Consider the following 26,519-nt stretch of genomic DNA (forward strand, 5'->3'; position numbering starts at 1 on the left):
AATATTATAAAGAAAAGAAGAAAGGCCGAAAGGGTGGAAAGTATATAGAAGTTATAAAACCAGTCGTGTTTTATTTATGCTGAAAATGATCGCGTGAAAAATTTGACAAATCCAAATTATTGATCAATGGGAAAAAATAAATAACGTAAAACCAGATTACCAGAATAGTAAGAGGTAATATTAATATACAGTATAATATATAAGGAATTCATTCAGAGGAGAATGAATTACAAATTAAATCGATGGACATTGAAAAAACAGGTATGGAATTTGGACTTTATAAAAAGGTTATAGTAATTGTGAATTTTATGATGTAATACTGGCCAGTGTTTTATTAATTTTAATTCTGGCCGAAAGTACATGGACTATTAGCAATTTTCAATATGGCAAAAAGAGTGTCGATCATCATCGGAAATTAAATATGGGTACAGAAATGTTGGACTTATGTAACGATTAACAAATGAATAACTCTTTCCGAAATTTGCAATTTTATTTATAATTCCGCAGTAAAAAAATTTTTATTATGATATGTATTATTCTTGACACACAAAAATGTCTTCAACTTATCTTAAAATAAATATAGAGTTACATAAACCGTCGAGCTAAAGAACTAATGAAGAGAACTTTTACGATATTTTAGTATCTTTTCTTCACTTCACAAATACATATCCTACTTTATAAATACAATAACCGACATACTTGTTGACAAAATATTACGTAATATATACGTTATTATATCGGCTAAGTCAGAAGATATCATTTCGATAGTTGAGAAAGAACAAACTGTCATTAAATCGCATAATAATTTCAAAACGAGAAAAAGGGGCCAAATAGGAATATCTGAGGGAATCAATGACTACTTCACAATGTTATGTAATGAGTTGAGAAAGCTTTATCTGATATATAGAAGCGACAAAAAATCCAGTAATTACCGCACTGGCGAATAAAGCGCAAACTCAAAAAACGTGACATTCGAGGAACATGCGGTATTGATCTTCCGTGTGTAGGGGGGGGGGGGGGGTCGGCTCAAAAGGGTTGCGTTTGTACCCTCTGTCCTGGTGGTCACTATTTTGCCAAGTAATTTGGGATTCTCTACAGGCTTGAGATACAGTATGGCAATCGCGTGTTGTAATGATATTATATGCAAAAGTAATAGTATGAAAGGATTTTATAATAAGGACTGTCACATATGGATTAGTGAGAGGTGCTTAAACATATTTAAAAATCTATAAACTCATGTGGCGACAGTTCGGAGAATTCCTTATGACCTAACAGTCTGGCATGGTTGTACCAGGTAATACTTCTTCATAGCATGTAGCTACAACTCTTACCTCTGGAAAACAAAAAGAAAATTTTTTTGAGGAATATTAAGAGAACGTCTGAACCATAATATGTTGAAGATATACAAGCTCACAAGATGGACATTGTATGACATTCCCGTGGCTTACAGAAACTAGCGTAGTAGTTAAACCTTCGATAAAAAACAAGTACTATGTAAAATTTAATATTGCTGAAACCATTCTCTCAGTTTATTAAATGTACCTGTTTCTGGTAATTATAGTTTTATTTTTTTTTTTAACTATTTACGTATTAATTATTTTCTAATGCTAATTGGTTCCGAATTGAAGCGCAAAAAATCCAAACATCGCTATTAGGCGTTAATGGGTGGCTAAACATATCATTTCTTAACCCGCAGATAAACGAAGAAATTAATGATGTTCTTTAACAGGTTCAAGAAATTACAAGAGGCTACTAGCACTAATCTGTCTGGACTTAACTGAGTTATAATCTCGTTTACGAAGAAAGAAAGCAAAATCGGGAATAATACTAAAAAGCCGAAGGAGAGTCTAAAGAGGGGAAGAAGGATATTATTAATAGGGATGGATGGTGGAAAAATAAGGTGAAGGTAAGAAAACAAAAAAGAGAACGAAACACCGATATCCATTGTCAGTAGTGAAGGTTTATATGGCGTTTTGAAAGTATCTGTTAAATTGATTAGTTTGCTATAGATGGTAATTCTAATAAAAGAGTGGAGCATCAGGACGTAACGAGGATTCCGTAAGTAGTTGAAAAAATTTAGATGTATTATTTTGTGGAACTACTTTAATATTTTGAAACAAAAAGAAAGAAAAAAGCTATAACGATCGAATTTTATCTTTACAAATAGTAATAGTCTTAAAAAAACAAAAATAAACACGAATAATTAAGTTCTTGCACTTGTTTATACGAGTATATAAATTTTTAACATTTTAGTAAACTTCATTCTAATTATATATTATTGATAGTAAGTACTATAGTAAGTAAACGTGATGGTTGTTACAATGTTACATGATACAAACTCAATTCATATACTAACTATGTCACCCTCAAAAATTGATAAAATAAGAAGAAAACTACGATGTAATAATAAAATAAATAAAATAAGATAAATTGAGAATTAAGAAAAATACTAATCTAATATAAAACCAAAAATAAATCACTAAAAATAGACTTGAAGACACATTTTGCATATGTATTGCTATCATATGATTAAATAAATAAAAATAATTAAAATGAAATTGGTTAAAAAATAAACCTTAAACAAGAAAATCATTCATTCTTTATAGAGAAAAAAACGGCAAAGATCATTTAATTTAGCTAAAAAAAGTCAACAATTATTTAGAAAAAATAAAAATGAGTTATCATTTTATAATCAACTTTTATTGTCGAACTTTAAAAGTAAAATAAAAAAAATGAGAAAAAATTTCGTTCATTTTACCCGAAAAATGTATGAGCCATTAGCCCTAGGAAGAATTCTGGAATCTTGTATCTTGCATATCATAAGAAACATTTCCGTTTACTGAAGTTAAAGCTGTATTATAGATGTCATTATTTGAATATACTTGGGAAGTATCGAAGGGCTGTGATTGAATTCTATTTTGTTGATAAACGATAGAATGTTGGACTTGTTGCTGAATCTGTTGTTGAATTAGAGATTGTACATTATGATGATGTGGCAAAAGATAATAAGGAATACGATTAATTCCATCATTCAAAAGTTGAACATTTTCTGATAGATTTATTTCAGAATAAGTAACACGATAGATACATGTACGAGTATCATTTGGTAAATGAAAATAAAACTCAAATGTACTAGTATTATGAGGCGCAGGAATTGTAGAATTAATGTGCAATCTGTTTGAATTAGATACTCCAACATTGTATGTTGGATGTTTTTATTGTTACTATTATTAAGAATTTGTTGAGAAGCGGAGTTTGATCCGTTGGTAAATTATAATAATCTTGTGTATTTTGGTTATTTAAATTCATGTTATCCATAATCCAAATAATAAGAAATTTAAAATTTAAGAGCGAATTAATTTTACTCCTTAATCAAGATGGAAGATTTTTAAGTTTTTTGGGCTTTTTTTTTGACAATAAAGAATGGATGTTTTTGCGCGTTGTTTATATACTGTATCTGGTTTGACTCTGGGGTAACACAGGTTCATAAATCATTTTGTAGATAGATTAAACAAATATTTATAATAAAGTTGTGAAAAAAAAATTTCTTATCTAAAAAAAGAAATAAAATAAAAAAAATATTATACTAGGAATAAAAGCAAACATGCAAAGTCATTATGTAATATTTTTTAAAATTCTCGGACTCGGACTTATCGGATCATTTACATGATGTATTTATTTATATTTATTTGTTTTATCATTTTATAATTTTAAAGAAGGTTCCCAAGGAAAAAAAAAAAAAATTTTTTTGGTGGGTTAAAAAGATCTTTTTTTATTTTAGGATTTATGGCGTAACCTTAACAGATTATTGCATAAAAACTCTAACCTCAAAAAATTATTTCCAGAAGTTAAGAAATCAAACTCCTACTGTACAAATAATATTTATACACAATCAATCAAATTTCTCCTAATTAAGACTTCAGTTATTCATATATTCTTTAGATATTACATAGTTGAGTTGCAGCAGTTGATGACGCCGAGACGGCAGAGACACTTTAATCATGTAATAATAATATAAAAAATATATTATCCTACTCAAGTTCTTAAAATGGAAATAATGGTGCTATTTTTTTAATTGTATACTAAATAAATAGTACAGAAAATTAGAACAATGAATGAATATTGGCCATATTAAGATCTATTTACCTCCTATGGATAAAATATGCGGCGCAGCTTTCTATCATGTAATATGTACAGTAGTTGCACATTTTATTTCAATAAAACCTATTGAGTAATAATTCAATTTTTTCTACGAGTTGTTTTTTGGTTCTATTATAAATGTCGAAATGATTATGACGCATAAATACTGGTAACTCAAATCACTATTATAAAACTTGTAACAACTTTAAACAAATAAAATACTTATTCTTCAGCTGCACATACAGTTGATTTTATGTATAAAAATCTTAAGAATAAAAACCAAACGCTACATAATATAAAACGCATTATTTTTAATATCTTATTTTCTTATAAAAAGTGATAGAAATTTACAATGAAAAATTTACGTAAATTACTTACTTACTCGTAATATCTAATGTCGCATAAACGTATATTAGAACACATCCGTACATTAAAAATAAATTGGAGAAGCCCCAAAACTATGTTATAATTATTGATTATTGCGTTAAACTAGTTTCTAACAAAGTAAATAAGATTGAAGAAATTTAAAAACCCTCAAAAAAAGCAATCCGAAAAGCTTTCCAAATGATCCCTGTAAATTGGAATACGTCAAATCCCGAAGCTCGCGGGTAAAATATCCAAACATTCTAAATCCTGACACTCAAAATCCTGACAAAATCTTAATCCCAACATATGAAATATCATAATCCCGAAACTTTATAATCCCGACACCTCATTCTTTCTTTATTAATAAATTTCAAGATTTTTCATTTTGGTATTTTGATTTTTCGGGATTTGAATATTGGGATATTATACCTTCGGGATTCTAGTAAGCTTCACCAAACCCGGCCTATCAAGATTTACTTTAGAAAATTTATAAAAGCTTGTCATTATTACTACAAAATTTTACAACGAGAACATTTGTATCAAATTTAAAATCTTGGAGAAAATTAAAATTTTAATTTTTTTACTTTTTTACTTCTTATCTTATTCATGTAGGCTTTATCAACACATTCTCTCTTATTGTTACATCATTACATCATTACTTTTTACGTATGTCGTGCGTCATCTGATTTACGTCAGCTGTCAGCACGCAAATCGACAGTCGACACTCGACACACAACAACATACATATGTATTATATACATATATATTTTTAATAAAATTCAGAATATTTTGCTAATAATAATAATGAAATTTTCAACTACGTGTATAAACATGTCTAACATGTTCTTAATTAAACGAGATTTTTTTGTTTTTATCATTATATGATATAAAATTTTGAAATTACACTAAAAACTACCCCAAAGTTCGAATGGATTAAATTCAAATCCATGCCACAGATGCACAAAAAATAGTCACATTTATTCGCTTTACCACATTTATTAGTTTACACCGATAAGTAAATTACCATTTTAAAGAGGTTATTTTAAATTTAACTAATTAAATGAACAAATCATTATACTTTGTCAAGAAACGTTAAAAGATTACCTTAATATAGTTTTATCATTAGTATTATTCATTTATTTTATTCATTTATCCAAAGTTTTTATTACTAATGCAATTAATATAATACAGTAAAAAGTTTTCCAATAAAATAAAATTTCGAGATGTAGATAAACTGCGCCAAATGTTGATATTCTTTTGTCACTAAAGGATTATATGACAGATAAACAGATTCTATGCCCAGTACTAGATGATGAAGAATATTATTCTTTTTCCTTCATTTTCGTTAATTTTTTTAATTTTTGTAATCCTTAATTTAATTAAAGTTATAACACCAGCTTACGACCTACCTGCTCAACCGTTGTAAATTTTTTCGTTGTTTTTATCACCAAAAATTTATTAGCCGCGCCTCACTCCTTACTGCGCCTTAATTTCAAATGCTGAAATGTTAAAAGAAATTTACAAAATGCATTAATAATGCAAGATTTTATAGCACAAATCTAATTGTTCCTTTGTAATCTTTTCTCTCTATTTTTTTTTTTTTCAAATAGTACGGTTAAATTTAAAAACAAAAAAATTTATATCATTGAAAATCTTCCTTGCTTTCGTAAAGACAAAATTTCATAATCGTAAATACCGTGTCATTATAGCAAAATGTCAAAATAGGGATTCATTAAAATGGTTTCGGAAAAATTGTGATGTCGGTAAAATAATAACAAGTAGGCAAAATGACGTCGGTAAATTTTATGCCGGTGAAACAGGTGTCGGTAAAATGGGTGGGTACGACATAAATGTTATTATGGCCGAATAATAAACTCAATTTTTCAAAAAAAAAAAAAATTTTTGTACCGCAAATATTACAAAATAAGAAAAAAATTGGAAAGCTAAGAAAAATATATGTGAAGTAGTATATATATATATATATGTATGCTACAGCACTAAATATTGTAATATGAATTATAATATTTTATTAATTAATGGAAACATCTAAATTAGTCTATTAATAAATATAGAATAATAAAAATTATATAATAAATAATAAAAATAAATAATATGTATGACTGTGGTGTTGAACACCAGTGGAATGATTTATAATTTTTGTTAAAAAATTAATTGCAAACAATAATATAGAGATTATATCTAATTTTATAATAAGATTTCATTAAATTTCAAATTTTATAAAAATAATTAAAGTATAATTGGTGTTAAACAAAACCATTCATTAAAAAGAAACTATATATTCTTTTTATAATGTAAAATAATTAACATAAAAAAAAACATTCATCACATTAAAACATATGCTAGAGAACCTACAGCTTGTACTTCCTCATTAGAGCCTGGATAGAAGCAGAAACTCAACTTTTTAGAAAAATCTTCTTGTTTAATAGGGAAGGTGTAATTATTTTCTTGATATTTATAATCAGTATAGATATTTGAATTGTTATCATCATATTTTGCTTGTAGCTCAGCTACTCGTATTGGATCTCCAGTTGTTGAATATGTTGTAATTCCAGCTACAAGTTGAAAAGACACATGTGGTGGCACTAATGAAACAGGTGCTGAACATACGACTTCATTTTCATTTTTATTGTCCCATACTTGAGCACTGCTATCGTCAACACAGAATGCATCATTTGGGGTAATATTAACACAAGAATCACCATCTCCACAGCTAAAATTAGTATCAACAGGTGTGCCTGGTTGACTAAAAGATTCACATGAAACCCTCACTGATTTCCTTGTAGCGCAAGTGGAGCTTTTATATTTAGCATTATTAGGGTCAGTGCATTTAGGCCTAGTGGGTACAGCAGAACCATCAATACTAAAAATCTGATCTTGTAAATTTACTACAGGTATTCCTACTACAGCTGAAACCAAAAAGAAAATATATATAATATATAGTTGAGCAAACATATTCTGAAGTTTTTAATTTGTTCTTGTAAAAAAAAAAAATAAAGAAAATAAAAAATATTATTTTTTTCAGTAATATTATTAAAATCATTAATATGCGTTTTCATGCCATTATTTATACATTTTACCTATAAAAAAAATTTTATCCGTAAAAATGAACCTTTTACGGTTCCATTCACGGAAAATGTGAATAATTCGATAAATTCCGTGATGTGAGATTATTAATTCCGGAACCGGAGATATGAGCCTTTTACAGAAAAAAGATCGACTTTTTTTACAGGGCATGAAGCATCTTCCCGTCACGTATGCCGATTCAATATATGTGATCGACAACGTGCATGTAGTGGGTCAAGATTAATACATGTGACAGGTCAAGATAAACAAATTCATTTCCTTTCTTTATTTTTTTTTCTATTAAATATAGTTAACATTTAATTATTTTTTTTTCATTTTTTTCATTGATCGATTAATTAAAAAATAATTAATTATATTTTTGTAATTCCACGAAACCTGATTAATAAATTGCACTAAAAATTTTTTTAGAAAAATGATCACGTGTCTGAATTTTTTCGGAACAAAAACTAGAAAATGATTATTTATCGGAGTTTTTTCCAGAATTTTGGGTCATTAAAAAAATGACATAATATTATTATCAATCGGGTTTCGATCCTTATTTGGATAAATCTATCATCTATGTTTAATTAGGATATCCGAATTAGGTCATCCTGACTATAAATGTAACAATAAATGCACAATAAAATAAATTAAATATTCATCTTACAAATTCGCCACACGAAATTTCGCCGAAGGACCTTTTACCGAAAGCTATCTCTTATTAAATCGTATTTTTCCCAAAATATTCATAAAATATTTACGAAAATATTGTTACTAAGAACATTATTAATAATTAATAAAAAATAGAATATTAGATTGAATTTTAATGATGGAATGTCAATCGCTAACATTTTCGGAATGACTGACTGACCAGAGGGCGGTTTTTTTTTCTTATTTATTTCGATAGCTTGAAACTTGGATTTGAATTTAATCCATTTGGGGTCTGGTTCATTTCACCATTTCACCGACAAACGTTTCACCGACACAAATAATAAATATTGAATATGAGATATTTTATAAAAACTTTTTATTTAGATACTTTTTTTAGTTTAGATCTAATAAGTATAGATACTTACTTTCATCTTAGACGGGTAGTAGATAAAATAACATATAGTTATATCTATTGTATTTTTTTATTTTTTTATATATGTTATTATAAATTTCATTAAAATAATTAAAACTAACAAATATATACATTGCAGAAATTTTTAAAATCGAAACCATATCGTGACCAAGTCGAAATTTTATCATACCAAGGCTTGATCACGATATGGTCTCACATCGTTACAATAAGTTCAAGTCAATCGAAGTTGATGTATATTAAGGTGATCGTCACCTGATTTAACATCGAAAACATATGGTAAATGTATATTTAAATTACATTAAATTCATGTTTAAGTCATAGTAAACAAATATTAATGTTGTAGTAAAGTTATAGTTTATTTATTTCAAAAGTTGAAAAATGTACTGTAAATTTATATTAAAATGTTCTATTCTAAGTCTAATCATATGCATTATTCTAATCTATAAATAAAACTAAATTTTTCGATATACCCTCTTACTCTATTAATAACATTTATTAAAGAAGTTTCAAAAGTAGGAAGCCATTCCTCTAAAAAAATAAAAAATAAATAAATAAATAAAGGTTATTAAAATGTTTTTTAGAAGTTTTTAAAGTACTCTGAAAACAAACCTCTAGGGTTCCGGTAACAAAGGTGGAGCTGGTTTCTTATGAAAGTGATGAACAAAAAATATTATTAAAATATCTTTTTAAATTTAACTTCAAATCATTTTAAAACTCACATTCGTCCTTCATAATTCCATATAAACGAATAATATTATTATGAATGACCACTTCTTGTTGAAGTTTAAGCTAAAAGACAACAAAAAATTTATGAGTAAAAAACATCTCAGTGAATTCTGGTATCATGAGGGGCCGGATTCTTACAAAATTTTGAAAAGCTATCCAGGTTCGAACTTCAAAGCTGGTTTCCTATAAATGAACAAAAAAACGTTATTAACATGTTTTAAAGAAATAAAAATTAGTTTCAAAATTGTTTTGAAACTCACTTGGATTCTGGTATATAGGAGAGGCCAGAATTCCTATAAAATTAACTGAAAGTTAATTGATGCGTTTATTAAAAAAGCTTTTGAAGTCTTTCAAAAACTTTACCTAAGGGATCAGAGCTAGTTCCCAAGTAATATCCGTCATTCTAAAAAAAAGAAATGTTAGTATTGTTTCGTACTTTACTTTTGTTAAAAAAATAAGTATACTGAAAAAATGCACCTATTGAAATAATTAAATTCCTATTTATATTTAATTCAAAATGAAGACAAAACTTAAAAAAAAAGAAAAAATTAGCACAAATGACAAAAAAAATCAAAACAAATAAAAAATCAAACAATCACCTTCAGTTCATTTCACAAAAAAGGTGCAAAACCCTAAAGGTAACGATTCAATTTAAGATATTTTGTCGAGTCAAGTTAGTTTTTAGAAAAAGTAAAAATTTTCACTTGCAAACTCTTATTTAGAAAAATATACAGTCCAACCCTTGATATATCAAACTCAATAGAAGTTCAGTATGTCAATCATACAATCACATAAAATATCACAAAAATGAAAATTTGAAATTTTTATATCCAGTCTGATTTTCCACACTTTGATCCACTAACTGAGGATCTCTCCTGGCCTGAGCTAATTTAACATTTAATTGCCGATCCGCATGTGATCGATAGAATCTACATAGTAAAATGCGGCGTTATGTTAATTAATAAAAAAATGCAGTTTGAAAACTCTGTTTCCCCAAGAACAACAACGTCAAATACATATATAACACAAAAAAAACTTGTTTTAACTGGTGCTATTATATCAGAACTTCATTATTGTGGTCATATTTATATGACTTGTTTATTATTTTTAAGAAAAAAATTCAAGATAACTATTCCTATTTTGAGATTACGTTAAAACTTAATCAAAGTCCTTTTATTATTTATGAATTTCATTATATTCATATTTTTTACAAACCGGACGTATTTGTGAAAGAAAAAGAGATATAGAAGTGCATAGTGTTATTAAAAATGTAATAGTTGACAGAAATAATAATCAAAAAAGTTTTATAAGCGTCAAAAGAAAGTTAAAGAGGTAGAAATCGGTTATACCATTTATACCATAGAAGTAAAATACTATGAAATCTCCGTTTCCTACATATAAAACTTCATAAACTGGAAAGAAAAAAAACTTTTTATAAAAAATTTTTTTCTAAGATCTTAAACGTGTGTTAAATTACGCAGTTGTATAACAATATGGTCGCATTTTATTTGATATAAAAAATGATCAACATGGCTTAATATATAAATGTTGCGCCGTATTTTATTATATAAATTCTATCGATCACATGCGGATCGGCAATTAACTTTCATTTTCAAACAATGGCACAGTAGAATTAATAGAAGAAGTACTGATATCTAAAATAAGAAAAGAAAAACAATTGTTAGTAAGACAAAAGGGAACAATAAAGCAAAAATAAAATCAACAACCTACTCTTAAGAATCGGCAAAACCTAAAAAAGAAAAATCCAAAAGAGTTGTCAAACCTTTAAAAGAAAAAAAAACCAAACCCTACAAAAAATAAAAGGTAAAAGTTAATAACAAAAAAGGACAACACCTCCATTTCCAGTGAGTATCAGAAAATTCTAAAAGAAAGAAAAAAAGAAAAAACTAAAAAATTACCTTACCGAAACCCCATTTTAGGGAGAACTGCCTATAAAAAGAAAGAGAAAGAATGGTTAACTGTTCGTTAAAATAAGAACAATTAAAGAAAAAATTGGAAACTTATCAAATTTCGCGTCCAAGGAAATTGAAAGAACTAAAAAAAAAATAAATAAGATGGTTCATTAAGGATTTTTTTTCAACAGGAAGTATGAAAAAGTAAGAAAGGAGAAAAAATGAAAGAAAAAGTAAAAGTAAAGGGAAAAGAAAGGAAAAGGACAAAGGAAAAATGAAAAAATAAAGGAAAGTTGTACAGATATCAACGAGAAGTAAAAAGATGAAGTTTAAAAAAGTTAAAAATAGTTTATTTTGATAGTTGTTGAGCTAAAAATAGTTTATATCGAACTATAGTTACTTTATAATATCACATGTATCACATGATACATACTAAGGCTTTTTCCCGATGTTAAAATTTTATCAATAAAATTTATATAAAAAAATATGAATAAAATAGATTGACAGATTCATCGCTAAATAATATTTAATACATCTAAGAAATATCTTAGATTAATTTTTGCTGCTAATTCTCGATGTCATTCAATATCTATTTACTATCTATTTAAGACTATCTTTTAACATGTTATCGACTTCGAAAAAGTATGTCGTCGATAATTTTATGAGATCCACATTGTCATGTGTTAGATACTGGACTGTTGTGATTTGGTGACATCTTAACCGCATGGTAACAAATCACGAGTTTCTGCAATGTAATTAGGCAATCCAAATTAGGGCATCCTGCATCCTGACTATAAATGTAACAATATGATATTTTAGGCTAGGACCTAGCACAATAAATATTCATCTTACAAATTCGCCACACGAAATTTCGTCAAAAGACTTTTTACAAAGTCATTTCGCCGAATTAAAAATTTTTAATTATATTTTTCCAAATATTCATATGATATTTATGTTACTAAAACATTATTAATAATTAATATTGGGTATTGCTAAACATCACCGGTGGTGAAATTATGATGTAATGCTGGCCATTTTATTAGATTTTTGATTCTGGTCGAAAGTACATCATAATGCTGGTACGGTGACCATCCGTATGTTTAAGTTTTATTACATTACGACAAATTAGTAAATATTTGCGTCAAATTTATATATAATTTTCTCTAGTTGGCTCGCGGATTGTCAATTAAAGTTAGAATACCAGCTTACGACCTACCGCACCAAAATTTATTAATTGCGCCTCACTCCTTACTGCACCTTAATTTCAAATTATTGAAATATTAAAAGAAGTTCAACAAACTGATTACAAAATGATTAATAATGCAAAATTTTGTAGCACCAATCTAGTTGTTCCTATGTAATCTTTTCTCTCTATTTTTTTTTTTCAAATAGTACGGTTAGAATTTCAAAAACAAAAAAATTATACCATTGAAAATCTTCCTTGCTTTCATAAAAAATTTCATGATCGTCAATACAGTACCATATTGATCATGGAAAAATGACTTTTGTCGTTAAAACAGGGGGATCACCCAAAAATCCTGACACCTATAATATCGACAGTCTATAATACACCAAAATCCTGATAAATGCAAATCCCGATTGAATCAAAATCCTGACAGTCACAGAATCCCGATGATCTACAGCCAAAATCCTGGCTCAGATGAATTTGTCAGACACGGGATTATTTTTCTAAAGAATTTTTTACAGGGACAGCGCAATGCGCAATGCAATTAATTAGGTTTCGTGGAATTACAAAATATAATTAAATTATTTTTTAATTAATCGGTCAATGAAAAAATAATTAAATGTTACCCTATAAAAACGAAATGAATTAAATTTATTTAATATTTGTGCTCATATGTAATAAAAAAGCACCATTTTGTTAAATTTTTGTTTTTTTGTAATAAAACAAAATCGGACAAAATGGTCTTTTTTTGGACTTTTTTATAGATGAACACAAATTTAACCCATTTCATTTTATAGAATTAAATATCTTAACTATATTTAATAGAAAAAAAAAATAAAGGATTTGTTTATCATACCTGCAAAAATATGAATCCCGATATGACATGCACGTTGTCGATCATATATATTACCATACGTGACGGGAATTTGTTCCATGCCCTGTAAAAAAAGTCAATCTTTTTTCCGTAAAAGGCTCATATTTCCGGTTCAGGAATTAATAAAAGGCTCATTTTTACGGATAAGTTTTTTATCAGTAAAATGTATAAATAATGGCATGAAAATATCACTGTAAAAAATAATATTCATTTTCTTTATTTTTTTTTTTTACAAGAACAAATTAAAAACTTCACTTTTCTTTCCATATCATTCTCAGAATATGTTTGCTCAATTATATATTATATATATTTTCTTTTTGGTTTCAGCTGTAGTAGGAATACCTGTAGTAAATTTACAAAATCAATCTTTTAGCACTGATGGTCTTGTATCCACTAGGCCTAAATGCACTGATCCTAATAATGCTAAATATAAAAGCTCCGTTTGCGCTACAAGGAAATCAGTGAGGGTTTCATGTGAATCTTATAATAATCCAGGCACAGCTGTAGACACTAATTTTAGCTGTGGAGATGGCGAATCCTGTGTTGATATTGACTCAAATGATGCATTCTGTGTTGACGATAAAAGTGCTCAATTATGGGAAAATAATCAAAATTTTGAAAGAGTATGTTCAGCATCTGTTTTATTAACGCCACCACAAGAGACTTTTCAACTTGTAGCTGGAATGACAACATATTCAACAACTGGGGATCCAATACAAGTACTTTCGCTAGAAGTAAGATATGACGATAACGATTCAGATGACTTTGTATTACAAGAAAATAATTACAGCCTCACTATTAAACAAGAAAATTTTTCTCGTAAAATAAGTTTCTGCTTCTTTGCAGGCACTCAAGAGAAAGTACAAGCTGCAGCTTCTCTAGCGTATGTTTTAATGTGATGGGTGTTTTTTTTGTGTTAATTATTTTACATTATAAACAGAATATATAGTTTTTTTTTAATTTAACACCAAATATAAGTGTGAGCAACCTGCTTTAATTCTTTTATAAAATTTGAAATTTAATGAAATCTTATTATAAAATTAGATATAATCTCTATATTTTAATTTGTAATTAATTTTTTTAACAAAAATTAATAAATCACACCACTGGCACAGTCATACATATTATTTATTACTTATTATAATTTTTATTATTTTTTATTTATTAATAGACTAATTTAGATGTCTCCATTAATAAAATATTACTATAATTCACATTACAGTATTTAATGCTGTTAGTTTTCAATTTTTGTATATTTGAGGTACAAAAATTTTTTGTATAATAACATACATGTATTCTATAATTTATATCCACCCATTTTAATGACACCTGTTTCACCGGAATAAAATTCACCAACGTCAATTTGCCTATTTACTATTGTTTTACCAAAATCTCATTTTTCCGAAACCATTTTTAATGAATCTCCTGTTTTGGGTTTACCACAAAATCCCGACACCAAGATCCCGACAAACCCAAATCCCGCTGAAATAAAGTCCCGATAGTCACAAATTCTGACAGTTAAAAATCTGACAATCAAAATCCAAAAGTTTTTTTTTTAAATATAATTTTAAAAATGCAATGACGCAGTTTAATTTATTGTAAATTTTATTAATACCAATGTAAATTGTTTGCAAATTTCATTAATATTAATGCAAATTAACTAACGTTATGAAATTAAAAGAAAAAATTTTTTATCTTAGTTAAAAGGATTATGTACAGTATATACTAGACTACTAAACTATTCCTTATCTTCTAAAATTAGAAAATTTCTTCAGAATAGAAACTAAAAAAATGATCATTTATCGAAGTTTTTTCCAGAATTTTTTTTATATAGACAAAGTAAATAAGACTGAAGAAATTTAGAAACCTTAAAAGAAGCAATCTGACAAGCTTTCCAAATTTAATGCAAAATTTAATACCTGTAAATTGGAATACGATCTATCAAGATTTACTTTCGAAAATTTACAAAAGCTTGTCATTATTACTACTACACAATTTTACAACGAAACATTTCTGTTCATTCTCATTGGCATTCGAACTTGTGTCGTGACAGCTCGAGCCAGCTCGCGAGCAGCATCATAGATATAAATCGTTAGTGTCATATTGTCGATCATTTGTAGATCCTATATATATATACTATTAAAATCTATTACGATATATATAGGCGGTAGTCACACTACGTTCTAATCAAAATTTTTTTTTTTAATGTCTTTAGCTTCTTGTGCGTCAGATTCAAGTGTCTCATCCCTTTGATCACGTTAACTACAAAAAATAAATAAGAAACTTTGTGAAAAGCCCTTTACCGGTTAAATATTTGATATTTTGTTTATGGTAAGTTTACTTTCTTAATTTAAAAAAGTTAAATACCAAAAACATTTAAAACACAAATTTTCATTTATCAGTTATTTATTTAGAATCTAAAAAGCTATTCATTATTAATTCCTATTCATTTTATTATAGATTTTATGAGCCAAACTGGATATTTTATATTATTTATATACAATAAGGTCATGATCTTTAAATAATTATAACTATAGCTAGACATGTTGAATTGTTATGATTTCATATTTGTTAGAAAGAGCTTTTTTTGTTCTTTCATAAAAGTTAAAGATTGTCCAAATTGAATCACAGGAAACTTAGATATTAATTTTTGAATAAAAAATTATCTGTTATTATTTAATTAATTTCTTATTATTTTATGATTTAATTTAGATTATTTCTATTCTGTAAGAATGGTTACAGTTTCTTTTATTAGTGATTGGTCTGTGAAGAGTTTTTGTTGTTTCAAAAATAAAAAAAAATGAAATTATTTTCTTAGACACGGATAGTCACGTGATCGTTATTCGTAATTTATTGGCTGATCGACATCGATTATCACGTGAAATTGAACCTCTTCTAGTAATAAAATAAATCACGTGAAATTAAACCAATAAACGGATTTTTATCTATGCAAGCTAGGTATATTGAGCCGAGCCTAGAGTTGGCTCGAGCTGGCTCATGCGGACCTTTAATTCGAATTAACTTTACAAATTTAATAATTGGCAAAACCTTGACATAAATTTTTTTATTTTACTTTTTTACTCTTATTTTTTTTTATCTCATTCATGTTCTCCTATTGTTACATAATTAATCTTTTTTACGTATGTTGTACGTCATCTGATTCACGTCAGCTGTCAGCATGCAAATTGACAGTTGACAACAGCATATACATGTATTATATATATTATTTTTAATAAAATTCAGAATATTTTGCTAATAAAAATAATGAGATCTTCAACTAGTAGTACGTGTATAAACCATGTCTAACATGTCCTTAATTAAACGAGATTTTTTGTTTTTATCGTTATATATGATATAAAATTTTAAAATTGCACTAAACTACCCAAAGTTCGAATGGATTAAATTCAAATCCAAGTTTCAAGTTATCGAAATAAATAAGAAAAAAAAGAAAACTGCCCTCCGGAATGTCACAGATGCACAAAAAATAGTCACATTCATTCACGCTAAACATGGGTATCGAAACCTCCAGAAGCATTTCCGAAAGTTTCGGGTTTCGGTATATACGAATCGAAACTTGACCCGAAACCTAAACTCTCACCGAATCCCGAAACCATTTCCGATATCCGAAACATATCCCGATTTTCCAATTTTTCAAATTTTCTATAATATATAAATTGATCAGTTGATCACTAGACAGATTACTGATAATCTCTTTTTCCTTCGTGTTTATTAACTTCGTACTCTGTCTTCGTTTTATAACTACAAGTCTACAACTCTCTAAGAATGTCTGATAATGGTGATAATAGTGCACCTTCAACTTCAAAAAAAATAAAGTCCACCAATTCTGGTGGACGTCCAAAAAAAACCTATTTGGAGATTTTTTGAACAAGGGGATGAAGTAGATAAGGGACATTATGCTGCAACGTGTTCAGCTTGTGGCCAAACTTTTCGACCTGGAAAGACTGCAATAATGGAAAAACATATAATTAATTGTTCAAAGGTGGACCATTCAATTCGTGAAGCTGTCATGTATATGGTAGAAACGCGTGAAATATCTTCCTTTAATCCTACAAATCCTAAACGAAAAATCACACAAGTTGAGAATGATCAAACAACTTTGAATAATTTTTATGAAAACTCAGAATTAAGTAAAGAACGGAAGGAAGCTATTGATACAGTTCTTATCAAAGCTTTTGTATGCTGTGGTTTGCCATGGCATCTAATTGAACACCCGTTTATCATTGAACTGCTCAAGCAACTACGGCCAAATTATATTCCACCAGATCGGAAAACAATTGTTGATACTTTATTAACACAGGAAATTTTGCGAGTTAGTGTAAAATGTTATAAGTTACTTGATGCTGAAGATAATTTAACATTAGGTAAATTATTTATTGTAAATATATTTTTAATTAAAGTTTGTATTAATAAAACTTTGTTATATTCTTTATAATAAGCTTTAGATGGATGGACGAGTCCATCAGGCAAATCCCTTTGGAATTTCGTCATTCATCTTAGTAATGGGAGAGATCTTCTTTGGAAGATTGGAGATTTTTCTGGCGAAAGTCATACAGCTGAATTTCTTGTACAACAAATACAATTAGTTCTTGATGATATTGGTGTTCAGAAATTCGCTGGTATTGTTACAGATGCTGGATCAAATGTACATTCTGCACGAAATTTAATATCTGAAAAATTCCCACACATTATTAATGTCCGATGTATAGCCCATGCATTAAACTTAATCACGAAAGATTTAATAAAACATGAATTTGCAAAACGAATAATTCAATGGTGTACAGTAATTGTTACCTATTTTAAAAAATCTCATAGACCCAAAGAATTACTAAATTTAAAAATCTTAGAAAAAAAAATAGGAGGTGGAGGATTAAAAACTTACTTGGATACACGATGGACAACAGTTTATGAAATGTTAGAATCAATTTCTCGATTAGAAATTTGTCTTAAAGAAGTTATTAATGAAAATCCTAACGTTATTACAAGTGAAGCTGTTAAAACAATTATTAATCGAAAAAAAGGATTTTTTAATGATGTTTCTGATTTGGCCAATATTATGAAACCTATTAAGGAAGCTATTCTTACTCTTGAAAGTAATAAAGCAACACTGGCTGATTGTTATTTCTCCTTGGCATATCTTGGTCAATCAATTAATAAAATACCTGAAGATGATCACATGATTTTTCGTCAACATGCAATAAAGATTTTTAACGAACGCTTTATATTATATGACTTTGATGAATACCTTTTAGCATATTATATTCATCCTGGATATAAAGGTGTGAAACTTGACAATTGACATATAAAATTTTAAATTTATCTGATATAATATATAATACAAATTTTTTTTAAAAATTAATAGGTATTGGCGTAAAGGATGTACATTATCGAAGAATTCAAAGTGCAGCTGCACACATTTGGCAACAAATGTTAAAAATTCCTGATATCGCTGCTCACCTTAGAGAATATAAACATTCCAAAAAACAATCTGCAGAAACGCTTTTGTCACAAATTGGTGAATTTCATCTCCAAGCGAACCCATACAAATTACCATATGATTCTCAAACAAACACCCCTCTTAGTTGGTGGAGAATGTGTAAACCTACCCCCCCTTATATACAATTACTTGCAAAAAAATTATTTTCTATTGCTCCTCATGCAGCTAACTGTGAGCGAGTTTGGTCAATTTGTGGATGGATGACTGGAAAAAGGAGGACACGATTATCAGTAGAAAATTTAGAGGCTATGTCAAAAATCCACTCGTATTACATTACCAATAGTAAATCTGAATTAACTAATTATGGTAAAGATCGAACAACTGATGAAATTTGTGCCACTTTAAACAATGCTCGTCGTCATATTGAAGAATATGAAATTGAAGAATATGATGAGAAGCAAATGGAAGAAATGATCATGGCACGTTCATCTGATGATGATGATGAACAAATTCCGCTTCAAGAATTAGAGATTTCAAAAGTACTTGATTTGGAATTAATGTTTGGAAATAAACTAGCGATGAATAAACAATTGGAAATTGATGATGAGCTTAATAAGTTTATTCAAGAATTGGATAAGGAAGAAGATTTTGATCCAGATTCATTAGTTCAAAATTTTAGTTAATTTGTATTTTGATTAATATAATTGATACTTGATAATAATGTAATGAAATTAATATAATAAACTTATAAAACAATAAAATAATTTTTGATATATTTCGGTATATAAGTTTCGGAATCGGGATTCGGGATTCGGAAAAATAAATGCATTTCCGAAACTATGTTTCGTATATATCGAAACCTAAAGAGTTTCGGGAGGTTTCGGTTTCGATACCCATGTTTAATTCACGCGACGTAATTTCATACATTTACTTTATTTAGTATTAGTTTACATTGATAAGTAAATTACCATTTTAAAAGAGGTTATTTTGAATTTAACTAATTAAATGAACAACTCATTATACTTTATCAGGAAACGTTAAAAGATTACCTTAATATAGTTTTATTATTAGTATTATTCCATTTATTTTATTCATTTATCTAAAGTTTTTACTAATGCAATTAATATACAATAAATATTGTTCTGGCATTTGATAGGTAGTAACAGAAAAAAAAATATAGGGATCGGTTAATAAATGACAGGGTAAGGCCACACAAATTCAATTTTTCGGTTCACGTAACATTGAAATTTAAAATTGACCCGGGAACCCGGGTTTAATAAAAAAAGTTTATATATAAAATCGTGACATCTGATTGGTTGACTTTTAAAGGGGAGAGTAATTAAAGAATTTATTTTCGCTCCAGAAGTTCTCAGCCACGTGATAAACTTACTTCGCCAATCAAATTACGTATTGATCACGTGATAAACTTTTTATATAAACTTTTTTTTATTGAAATTTGAAAAAGTGACCCGGCCGGGTGAAGTGAACTGAAAAATCGAATTTGTGTGGCCTAATATTACAATGTATGACAAGCGATAAGGTAAAAATGTATACGGATAAACGATAATAAACGATTGTGAACGATTAGTGATATTATGTATACGGATAATCAACGGTATATAACAAAAAACTAACAAATAATAATGAAAGACAATGATAATAAACGATAATAAACAATAATAAATAGTGTGTTAGAAAAACAAAACGTATATAAGTAATGCGGCAAGTTTATTAACAATGGAATAAAATATGATATTACTGTCCTATAAAAATGAAATGTGTTAAATTCGTATTATATTTGTGTTCATATGTAAAAAGCGTTTAAAAAAGCACAATTTTGACCGATTTATGTCTTATTACAAAAAAACAAAAATTATACGGAATGGTGCTTTTTTAGACATTTATTATATATAAGCACAAATCCTATACAAAACTAAAACCAACTAACTCAAACTTAGAACTAACTGAACTACTTCAACTGCACTTTCAACAACGGTCCTTTTTATACTGTTAAATTCTGGTGCAAATCTGACAATCTGTCTTTCGGACAGAATTGCCACCCGGCCAATATCATCACGCACCTGGCCAATTGTGGCTGTCTATACCACCCACCTTCCTACCGCTAAGCTTCCGTTTGTTATCTAATCACTAAATAACTAAAAATAACTGAAAATAACTCAATGTAACATAGCTAAAAATAAATAAAAGATAAAAATAAATAAAAAAAATAAAAAAATATAAGAAAAAAATATTCCGTAACAATATTAAGTTTTTAATAAAATAAATTTCGAGATTTAGATAGTAACCTGAATGTTGATATTCTTTTGTCACTAAAAGATTATTATATGAATAACGGAACTGAATAACAGATAATCAGATTATATGCCCAGTAATAGATGACGAAGAATAATATTATTTTTCTTTCATTTTCGTTAATTTTTTTAATTTGTAATAATTAATTGGCGATCTGTGAATCAGGTGATGAAAATGATAATTCGACGAAAATTTATTAATTAAAAACCGCATTTCTGAATGTGAAGTTGTTCACGAATTTCGCTAGCCAAATGTCTTAAAAAACGCCGTTTTACTTCAAAACTTTTAGAAATTTGGATTTATTTCTCCAACATTACAGTTTTTATGTAATAACATTAATTGAATGAATTCTTTACACGTTGAAGCTGGTGAACTTGAAGAAGAGAACATCCAAAAGTCAATACCATACAAAATTGGATAAATACATAAGCCCGCGTTTTTAAAGAAAGAGTTACAGAACGTGATTTGGCTAATGAGTGCAAAAAAGTATTGAGTTAATCAGAATAAAAGTTGTTACAACTTAGTTTACTTATAAAATAATAAAGTAAATATGCACAAAAATTTGGTGAAATGTAAAAAAATTTCACTTTCCGAAGACTTATTTACCTAATAACATATAGTAAATGCCGCGTGCCTCCAAGGTAAAGTTCGCCAAAAAAAATATTTTACGCTTTGATGACTTTGAAAATAAAAGTATGACGTATACTTTATATATTGCTTGTTTCTATTTTTAGCAAATTATGTTTAAGTTTTGTTACACCAGAAATTGTCAAAATCAGTGTATATTTGCGTCAAATTTATATGCAATTTTCTCTAGTTGACTCGCGGATCGTCAATTAAAGTTAGAATACCAGCTTACGACCTACCTGCTCGACCATTATAAATCTTTTTCTTATTTGTCGTTGTTTTTATCACCAAAATTTATTAATCGCGCCTCACTCCGTACTGCGCCTTAATTTCAAATTATTAAAATATTAAAAGAAGTTCAACAAACTGATTACAAAATGCATTAATAATGCAAATTTTGTAGCACCAATCTAATTGAATTTTTCTCTCTATTTTTTTTTTTTCAAATAGTACGGTTAGAATTTCAAAAACAAAAAAATTTTATACTATTGAAAATCTTCCTTGCTTTCGTAAAAAATTTCATGATCGTCAATACCGTATCGATCATGGAAAAATGACTTTTGTCGTCAAAATAGGGATTCATTAAAAATGGTTTCGGAAAAATGAGATTTTGGTAAAACAATTATAATATTTTATCAATGGAAACATTTAAATAAATATAAAATAATAAAAATTATATAATAAGTAATAAATAATATGTATGACTGTGCCAGTGGTGTGATTTATTAATTTTTGTCAAAAAAATTAATTACAAATAAAAATATAGAGATTATATCTAATTTCATAATAATAAGATTTCATTAAATTTCAAATATTATAAAAAGAATTAAAGCAGTTTGCTCACACTTATATTTGGTGTTAAACAAAACCATCTATTAAAAAAAACTATATATTCTGTTTATAATGTAAAATAATTAAAAGTACCCATCACATTAAAACATATGCTAGAGAAGCTACAGCTTGTACTTCCTCAAAAGAGCCTGGATGGAAGCAGAAACTCAACTTTTTAGAAAAATTTTCTTGCTTAATAGGGAAGGTGAAATGATTTTTGAAAAATAAAAAATCATCTGAGAAGTGATCATCATATTTTGCTATTAGCTCAAATACTTGTATTGGATTCCCATTTGTTGAATATGTTGTCATTCCAGCTACAAGTTGAAAAGACTTATGTGGTGGCACTAATAAAACAGGTGCTGAACATGCGAATATACTTTCATGATCATTGTCCCATAATTGAGCACTTTTATCGTCAACACAGAATGCATCATTTGAGTCAATATCAACACAAGATTCGCCATCTCCACAGCTAAAATTAGTATCTACAGCTGTGCCTGGATGATCAAAAGATTCACATGAAACCCTCACTGATTTTCTTGTAGCACAAGCGGAGCTTTTATATTTAGCATTTTTAGGATCAGTGCATTTAGGCCTAGCGGATACAAAACCATCAGTGCTAAAAGTCTGATTTTGTAAATTTACTACAGGTATTCCTACTACAGCTGAAACCAAAAAGAAAATATATATAATATATAATTGAGCAAACATATTCTGAGAATGATATGGAAAGAAAAGTGAAGTTTTTAATTTGTTTTTGTAAAAAAAAAATAAAGAAAATGAATATTATTTTTTACAGTGATATTTTCATGCCATTATTTATACATTTTACCTATAAAAAATCTTATCCGTAAAAAAGAGCCTTTTATTAATTCCTGAACCGGAAATATGAGCCTTTTACGGAAAAAAGATCAACTTTTCTTACAGGGCATGGAGCAAATTCCCGTCACGTATGTCGATCCTATTCATGGTGTATTGTAATATATGTGATCGACAACGTGCATTTCGGGATTCATATTTTGCGGGTATGATAAACAAATCCTTTATTTTTTTTTCTATTAAATATAGTTAAGATATTTAACCCTATAAAAAAGAAATGTGTTAAATTTAGATGTTCATGTATAAAAAAGTCCAAAAAAGCACCATTTTGTCCGATTTTGTTTTATTACAAAAAAACAAAAATTAAACAAAATGGTGCTTTTTTAGATATTTACTGTATTACATACACATGAGCACAAATATTAAATAAATTTAATTCATTTCGTTTTTAATGGGTAACATTTAATTATTTTTTTCATTGATCGATCAATTAAAAAATAATTTAATTATATTTTGTAATTCCACGAAACCTGATTAATAAATTGCATTGCGAAATTTTTCAGAAACTAGAAAAATGATCATTTATCGCTCGGAAATTTTTTTTTATAGGAAGTTATTAAAAAAAATTAATTAAAAAAATGACATAATATTATTCCGTTGATCAATCGGGTTTCGAACCTATGTTTATTAATTAGGCCATCCAAATTAGGGCATCCTGACTATAAATGTAACAATATATTTTAGGACCTAAATATAGTATTTTAGGTACACATTGCCTATAAATGCACAATAAAATAAGTTAAATATTCATCTTACAAATTCGCAACACGAAATTTCGTCAAAGGACTTTTTACCGAAGTCATTTCGCTGAACTAAAAATTTTAAATTATATTTTTCCAAATATTCATATGATATTTACGTTACTAAAAACATTATAATTAATATTGGGTATTGCTAAACATCACCGGGGGTGAAATTATGATGTAATGCTGGCCAATATTTTATTAGATTTTTAATTCTGGTCGAAAGCACATCATAATGCTGGTACGGTGACCATCCTTACATTACGACAAATTAGTAAATATTTGCGTTAAATACTTAAATTTATAAATAATTTTCTCTAGTTGACTCGCGGATCGTCAATTAAAGTTAGAATACCAGCTTACGCCCTACCTGCTCGACCATTATAAATCTTTTTCTTATTTGTCGTTATTTTTATCACCAAAATTTATTAATTGCGCCTCACTCCGTACTGCGCCTTAATTTCAAATTATTGAAATATTAAAAGAAGTTCAACAAACTGATTACAAAATGCATTAATAATGCAAATTTTGTAGCACCAATCTAATTGAATCTTTTCTCTCTATTTTTTATTCCAAATAGTACGGTTAGAATTTCGAAAACAAAAAAATTTTATACCATTGAAAATCTTCCTTGCTTTCGTAAAAAATTTCATGATCGTCAATACCGTATCGATCATGGAAAAATGACTTTTGTCGTCAAAATAGGGATTCATTAAAAATGGTTTCGGAAAAATGAGATTTTGGTAAAACAATTATAATATTTTATCAATGGAAACATCTAAATAAATATAAAATAATAAAAATTATATAATAAGTAATAAATAATATGTATGACTGTGCCAGTGGTGTGATTTATTAATTTTTGTCAAAAAAATTAATTACAAATAAAAATATAGAGATTATATCTAATTTCATAATAATAAGATTTCATTAAATTTCAAATATTATAAAAAGAATTAAAGCAGTTTGCTCACACTTATATTTGGTGTTAAACAAAACCATCTATTAAAAAAAACTATATATTCTGTTTATAATGTAAAATAATTAACATAAAAAAAGTACCCATCACATTAAAACATATGCTAGAGAAGCTACAGCTTGTACTTCCTCAAAAGAGCCTGGATGGAAGCAGAAACTCAACTTTTTAGAAAAATTTTCTTGCTTAATAGGGAAGGTGAAATGATTTTTGAAAAATAACTTATCATCTGAGAAGTGATCATCATATTTTGCTATTAGCTTAAATACTTGTATTGGATTCCCATTTGTTGAATATGTTGTCATTCCAGCTACAAGTTGAAAAGACTTATGTGGTGGCACTAATAAAACAGGTGCTGAACATGCGAATTCACTTTTATGATCATTGTCCCATAATTGAGCACTTTTATCGTCAACACAAAATGCATCATTTGAGTCAATATCAACACAAGATTCGCCATCTCCACAGCTAAAATTAGTATCTACAGCTGTGCCTGGATGATCAAAAGATTCACATGAAACCCTCACTGATTTTCTTGTAGCACAAGCGGAGCTTTTATATTTAGCATTTTTAGGATCAGTGCATTTAGGCCTAGCGGATACAAAACCATCAGTGCTAAAAGTCTGATTTTGTAAATTTACTACAGGTATTCCTACTACAGCTGAAACCAAAAAGAAAATATATATAATATATAATTGAGCAAACATATTCTGAGAATGATATGGAAAGAAAAGTGAAGTTTTTAATTTGTTTTTGTAAAAAAAAATAAAGAAAATGAATATTATTTTTTACAGTGATATTTTCATGCCATTATTTATACATTTTACCTATAAAAAATCTTATCCGTAAAAAAGAGCCTTTTATTAATTTCTGAACCGGAAATATGAGCCTTTTACGGAAAAAAGATCAACTTTTCTTACAGGGCATGAAGCAAATTCCCGTCACGTATGTCGATCCTATTCATGGTGTATTGTAATATATGTGATCGACAACGTGCATGTCTGGATTCATATTTTTGCGGGTATGATAAACAAATCCTTTATTTTTTTTTCTATTAAATATAGTTAACCCTATAAAAAAGAAATGTGTTAAATTTGGATGTTCATGTATAAAAAAGTCCAAAAAAAGCACCATTTTGTCCGATTTTGTTTTATTACAAAAAAACAAAAATTAAACAAAATGGTGCTTTTTTAGATATTTACTGTATTACACATGAGCACAAATATTAAATAAATTTAATTCATTTCGTTTTTATTTGGTACCATTTAATTATTTTTTTCATTGATCGATTAATTAAAAAATAATTTAATTATATTTTG

The 26,519-nt window shown here is 27.8% G+C and overlaps 5 protein-coding genes across 5 annotated transcripts, besides 3 other annotated features; 1 reads left to right on the forward strand and 4 right to left on the reverse strand.

Moving 5' to 3' along the window:
- Window positions 1–2,783: 2,783 nt before the first annotated feature.
- Window positions 2,784–3,199, reverse strand: OCT59_027306 (uncharacterized protein; the record flags this gene model as incomplete). Its single annotated transcript, XM_066136870.1, has 2 exons — window positions 2,784–3,132; window positions 3,192–3,199. 2 exons carry the CDS (start codon window positions 3,197–3,199, stop codon window positions 2,784–2,786), a joined length of 357 nt encoding a protein of 118 aa, XP_065993313.1.
- A 3,650-nt stretch (window positions 3,200–6,849) lies between these two features.
- Window positions 6,850–7,479, reverse strand: OCT59_027307 (uncharacterized protein; the record flags this gene model as incomplete). The annotated part of the gene is made up of 1 exon (XM_025334077.2): window positions 6,850–7,479. The coding sequence occupies one exon, from the start codon at window positions 7,477–7,479 to the stop codon at window positions 6,850–6,852; it is 630 nt and encodes a 209-aa protein (XP_025184083.1).
- Window positions 7,480–9,085: 1,606 nt separating this feature from the next.
- Window positions 9,086–9,091: a sequence feature (Short protein (OCT59_027308, UZO07004.1) was converted to a misc_feature.).
- Window positions 9,092–10,263: 1,172 nt separating this feature from the next.
- Window positions 10,264–10,285: a sequence feature (Short protein (OCT59_027308, UZO07004.1) was converted to a misc_feature.).
- Window positions 10,286–11,324: 1,039 nt separating this feature from the next.
- Window positions 11,325–11,335: a sequence feature (Short protein (OCT59_027308, UZO07004.1) was converted to a misc_feature.).
- A 2,319-nt stretch (window positions 11,336–13,654) lies between these two features.
- OCT59_027309 (uncharacterized protein) lies at window positions 13,655–14,272 on the forward strand (the record flags this gene model as incomplete). The annotated part of the gene is made up of 1 exon (XM_025324839.1): window positions 13,655–14,272. One exon carries the CDS (start codon window positions 13,655–13,657, stop codon window positions 14,270–14,272), a length of 618 nt encoding a protein of 205 aa, XP_025184082.1.
- Window positions 14,273–22,695: 8,423 nt separating this feature from the next.
- Window positions 22,696–23,313, reverse strand: OCT59_027310 (uncharacterized protein; the record flags this gene model as incomplete). Its single annotated transcript, XM_025310260.1, has 1 exon — window positions 22,696–23,313. One exon carries the CDS (start codon window positions 23,311–23,313, stop codon window positions 22,696–22,698), a length of 618 nt encoding a protein of 205 aa, XP_025184081.1.
- A 1,976-nt stretch (window positions 23,314–25,289) lies between these two features.
- On the reverse strand, window positions 25,290–25,907 carry OCT59_027311 (uncharacterized protein; the record flags this gene model as incomplete). The annotated part of the gene is made up of 1 exon (XM_025329577.2): window positions 25,290–25,907. The coding sequence occupies one exon, from the start codon at window positions 25,905–25,907 to the stop codon at window positions 25,290–25,292; it is 618 nt and encodes a 205-aa protein (XP_025184080.2).
- Window positions 25,908–26,519: the final 612 nt, after the last annotated feature.

This window comes from Rhizophagus irregularis, chromosome 7, assembly GCF_026210795.1.
Source record: "Rhizophagus irregularis chromosome 7, complete sequence".
Classification (NCBI taxonomy): Eukaryota; Fungi; Glomeromycota; class Glomeromycetes; order Glomerales; family Glomeraceae; genus Rhizophagus; species Rhizophagus irregularis.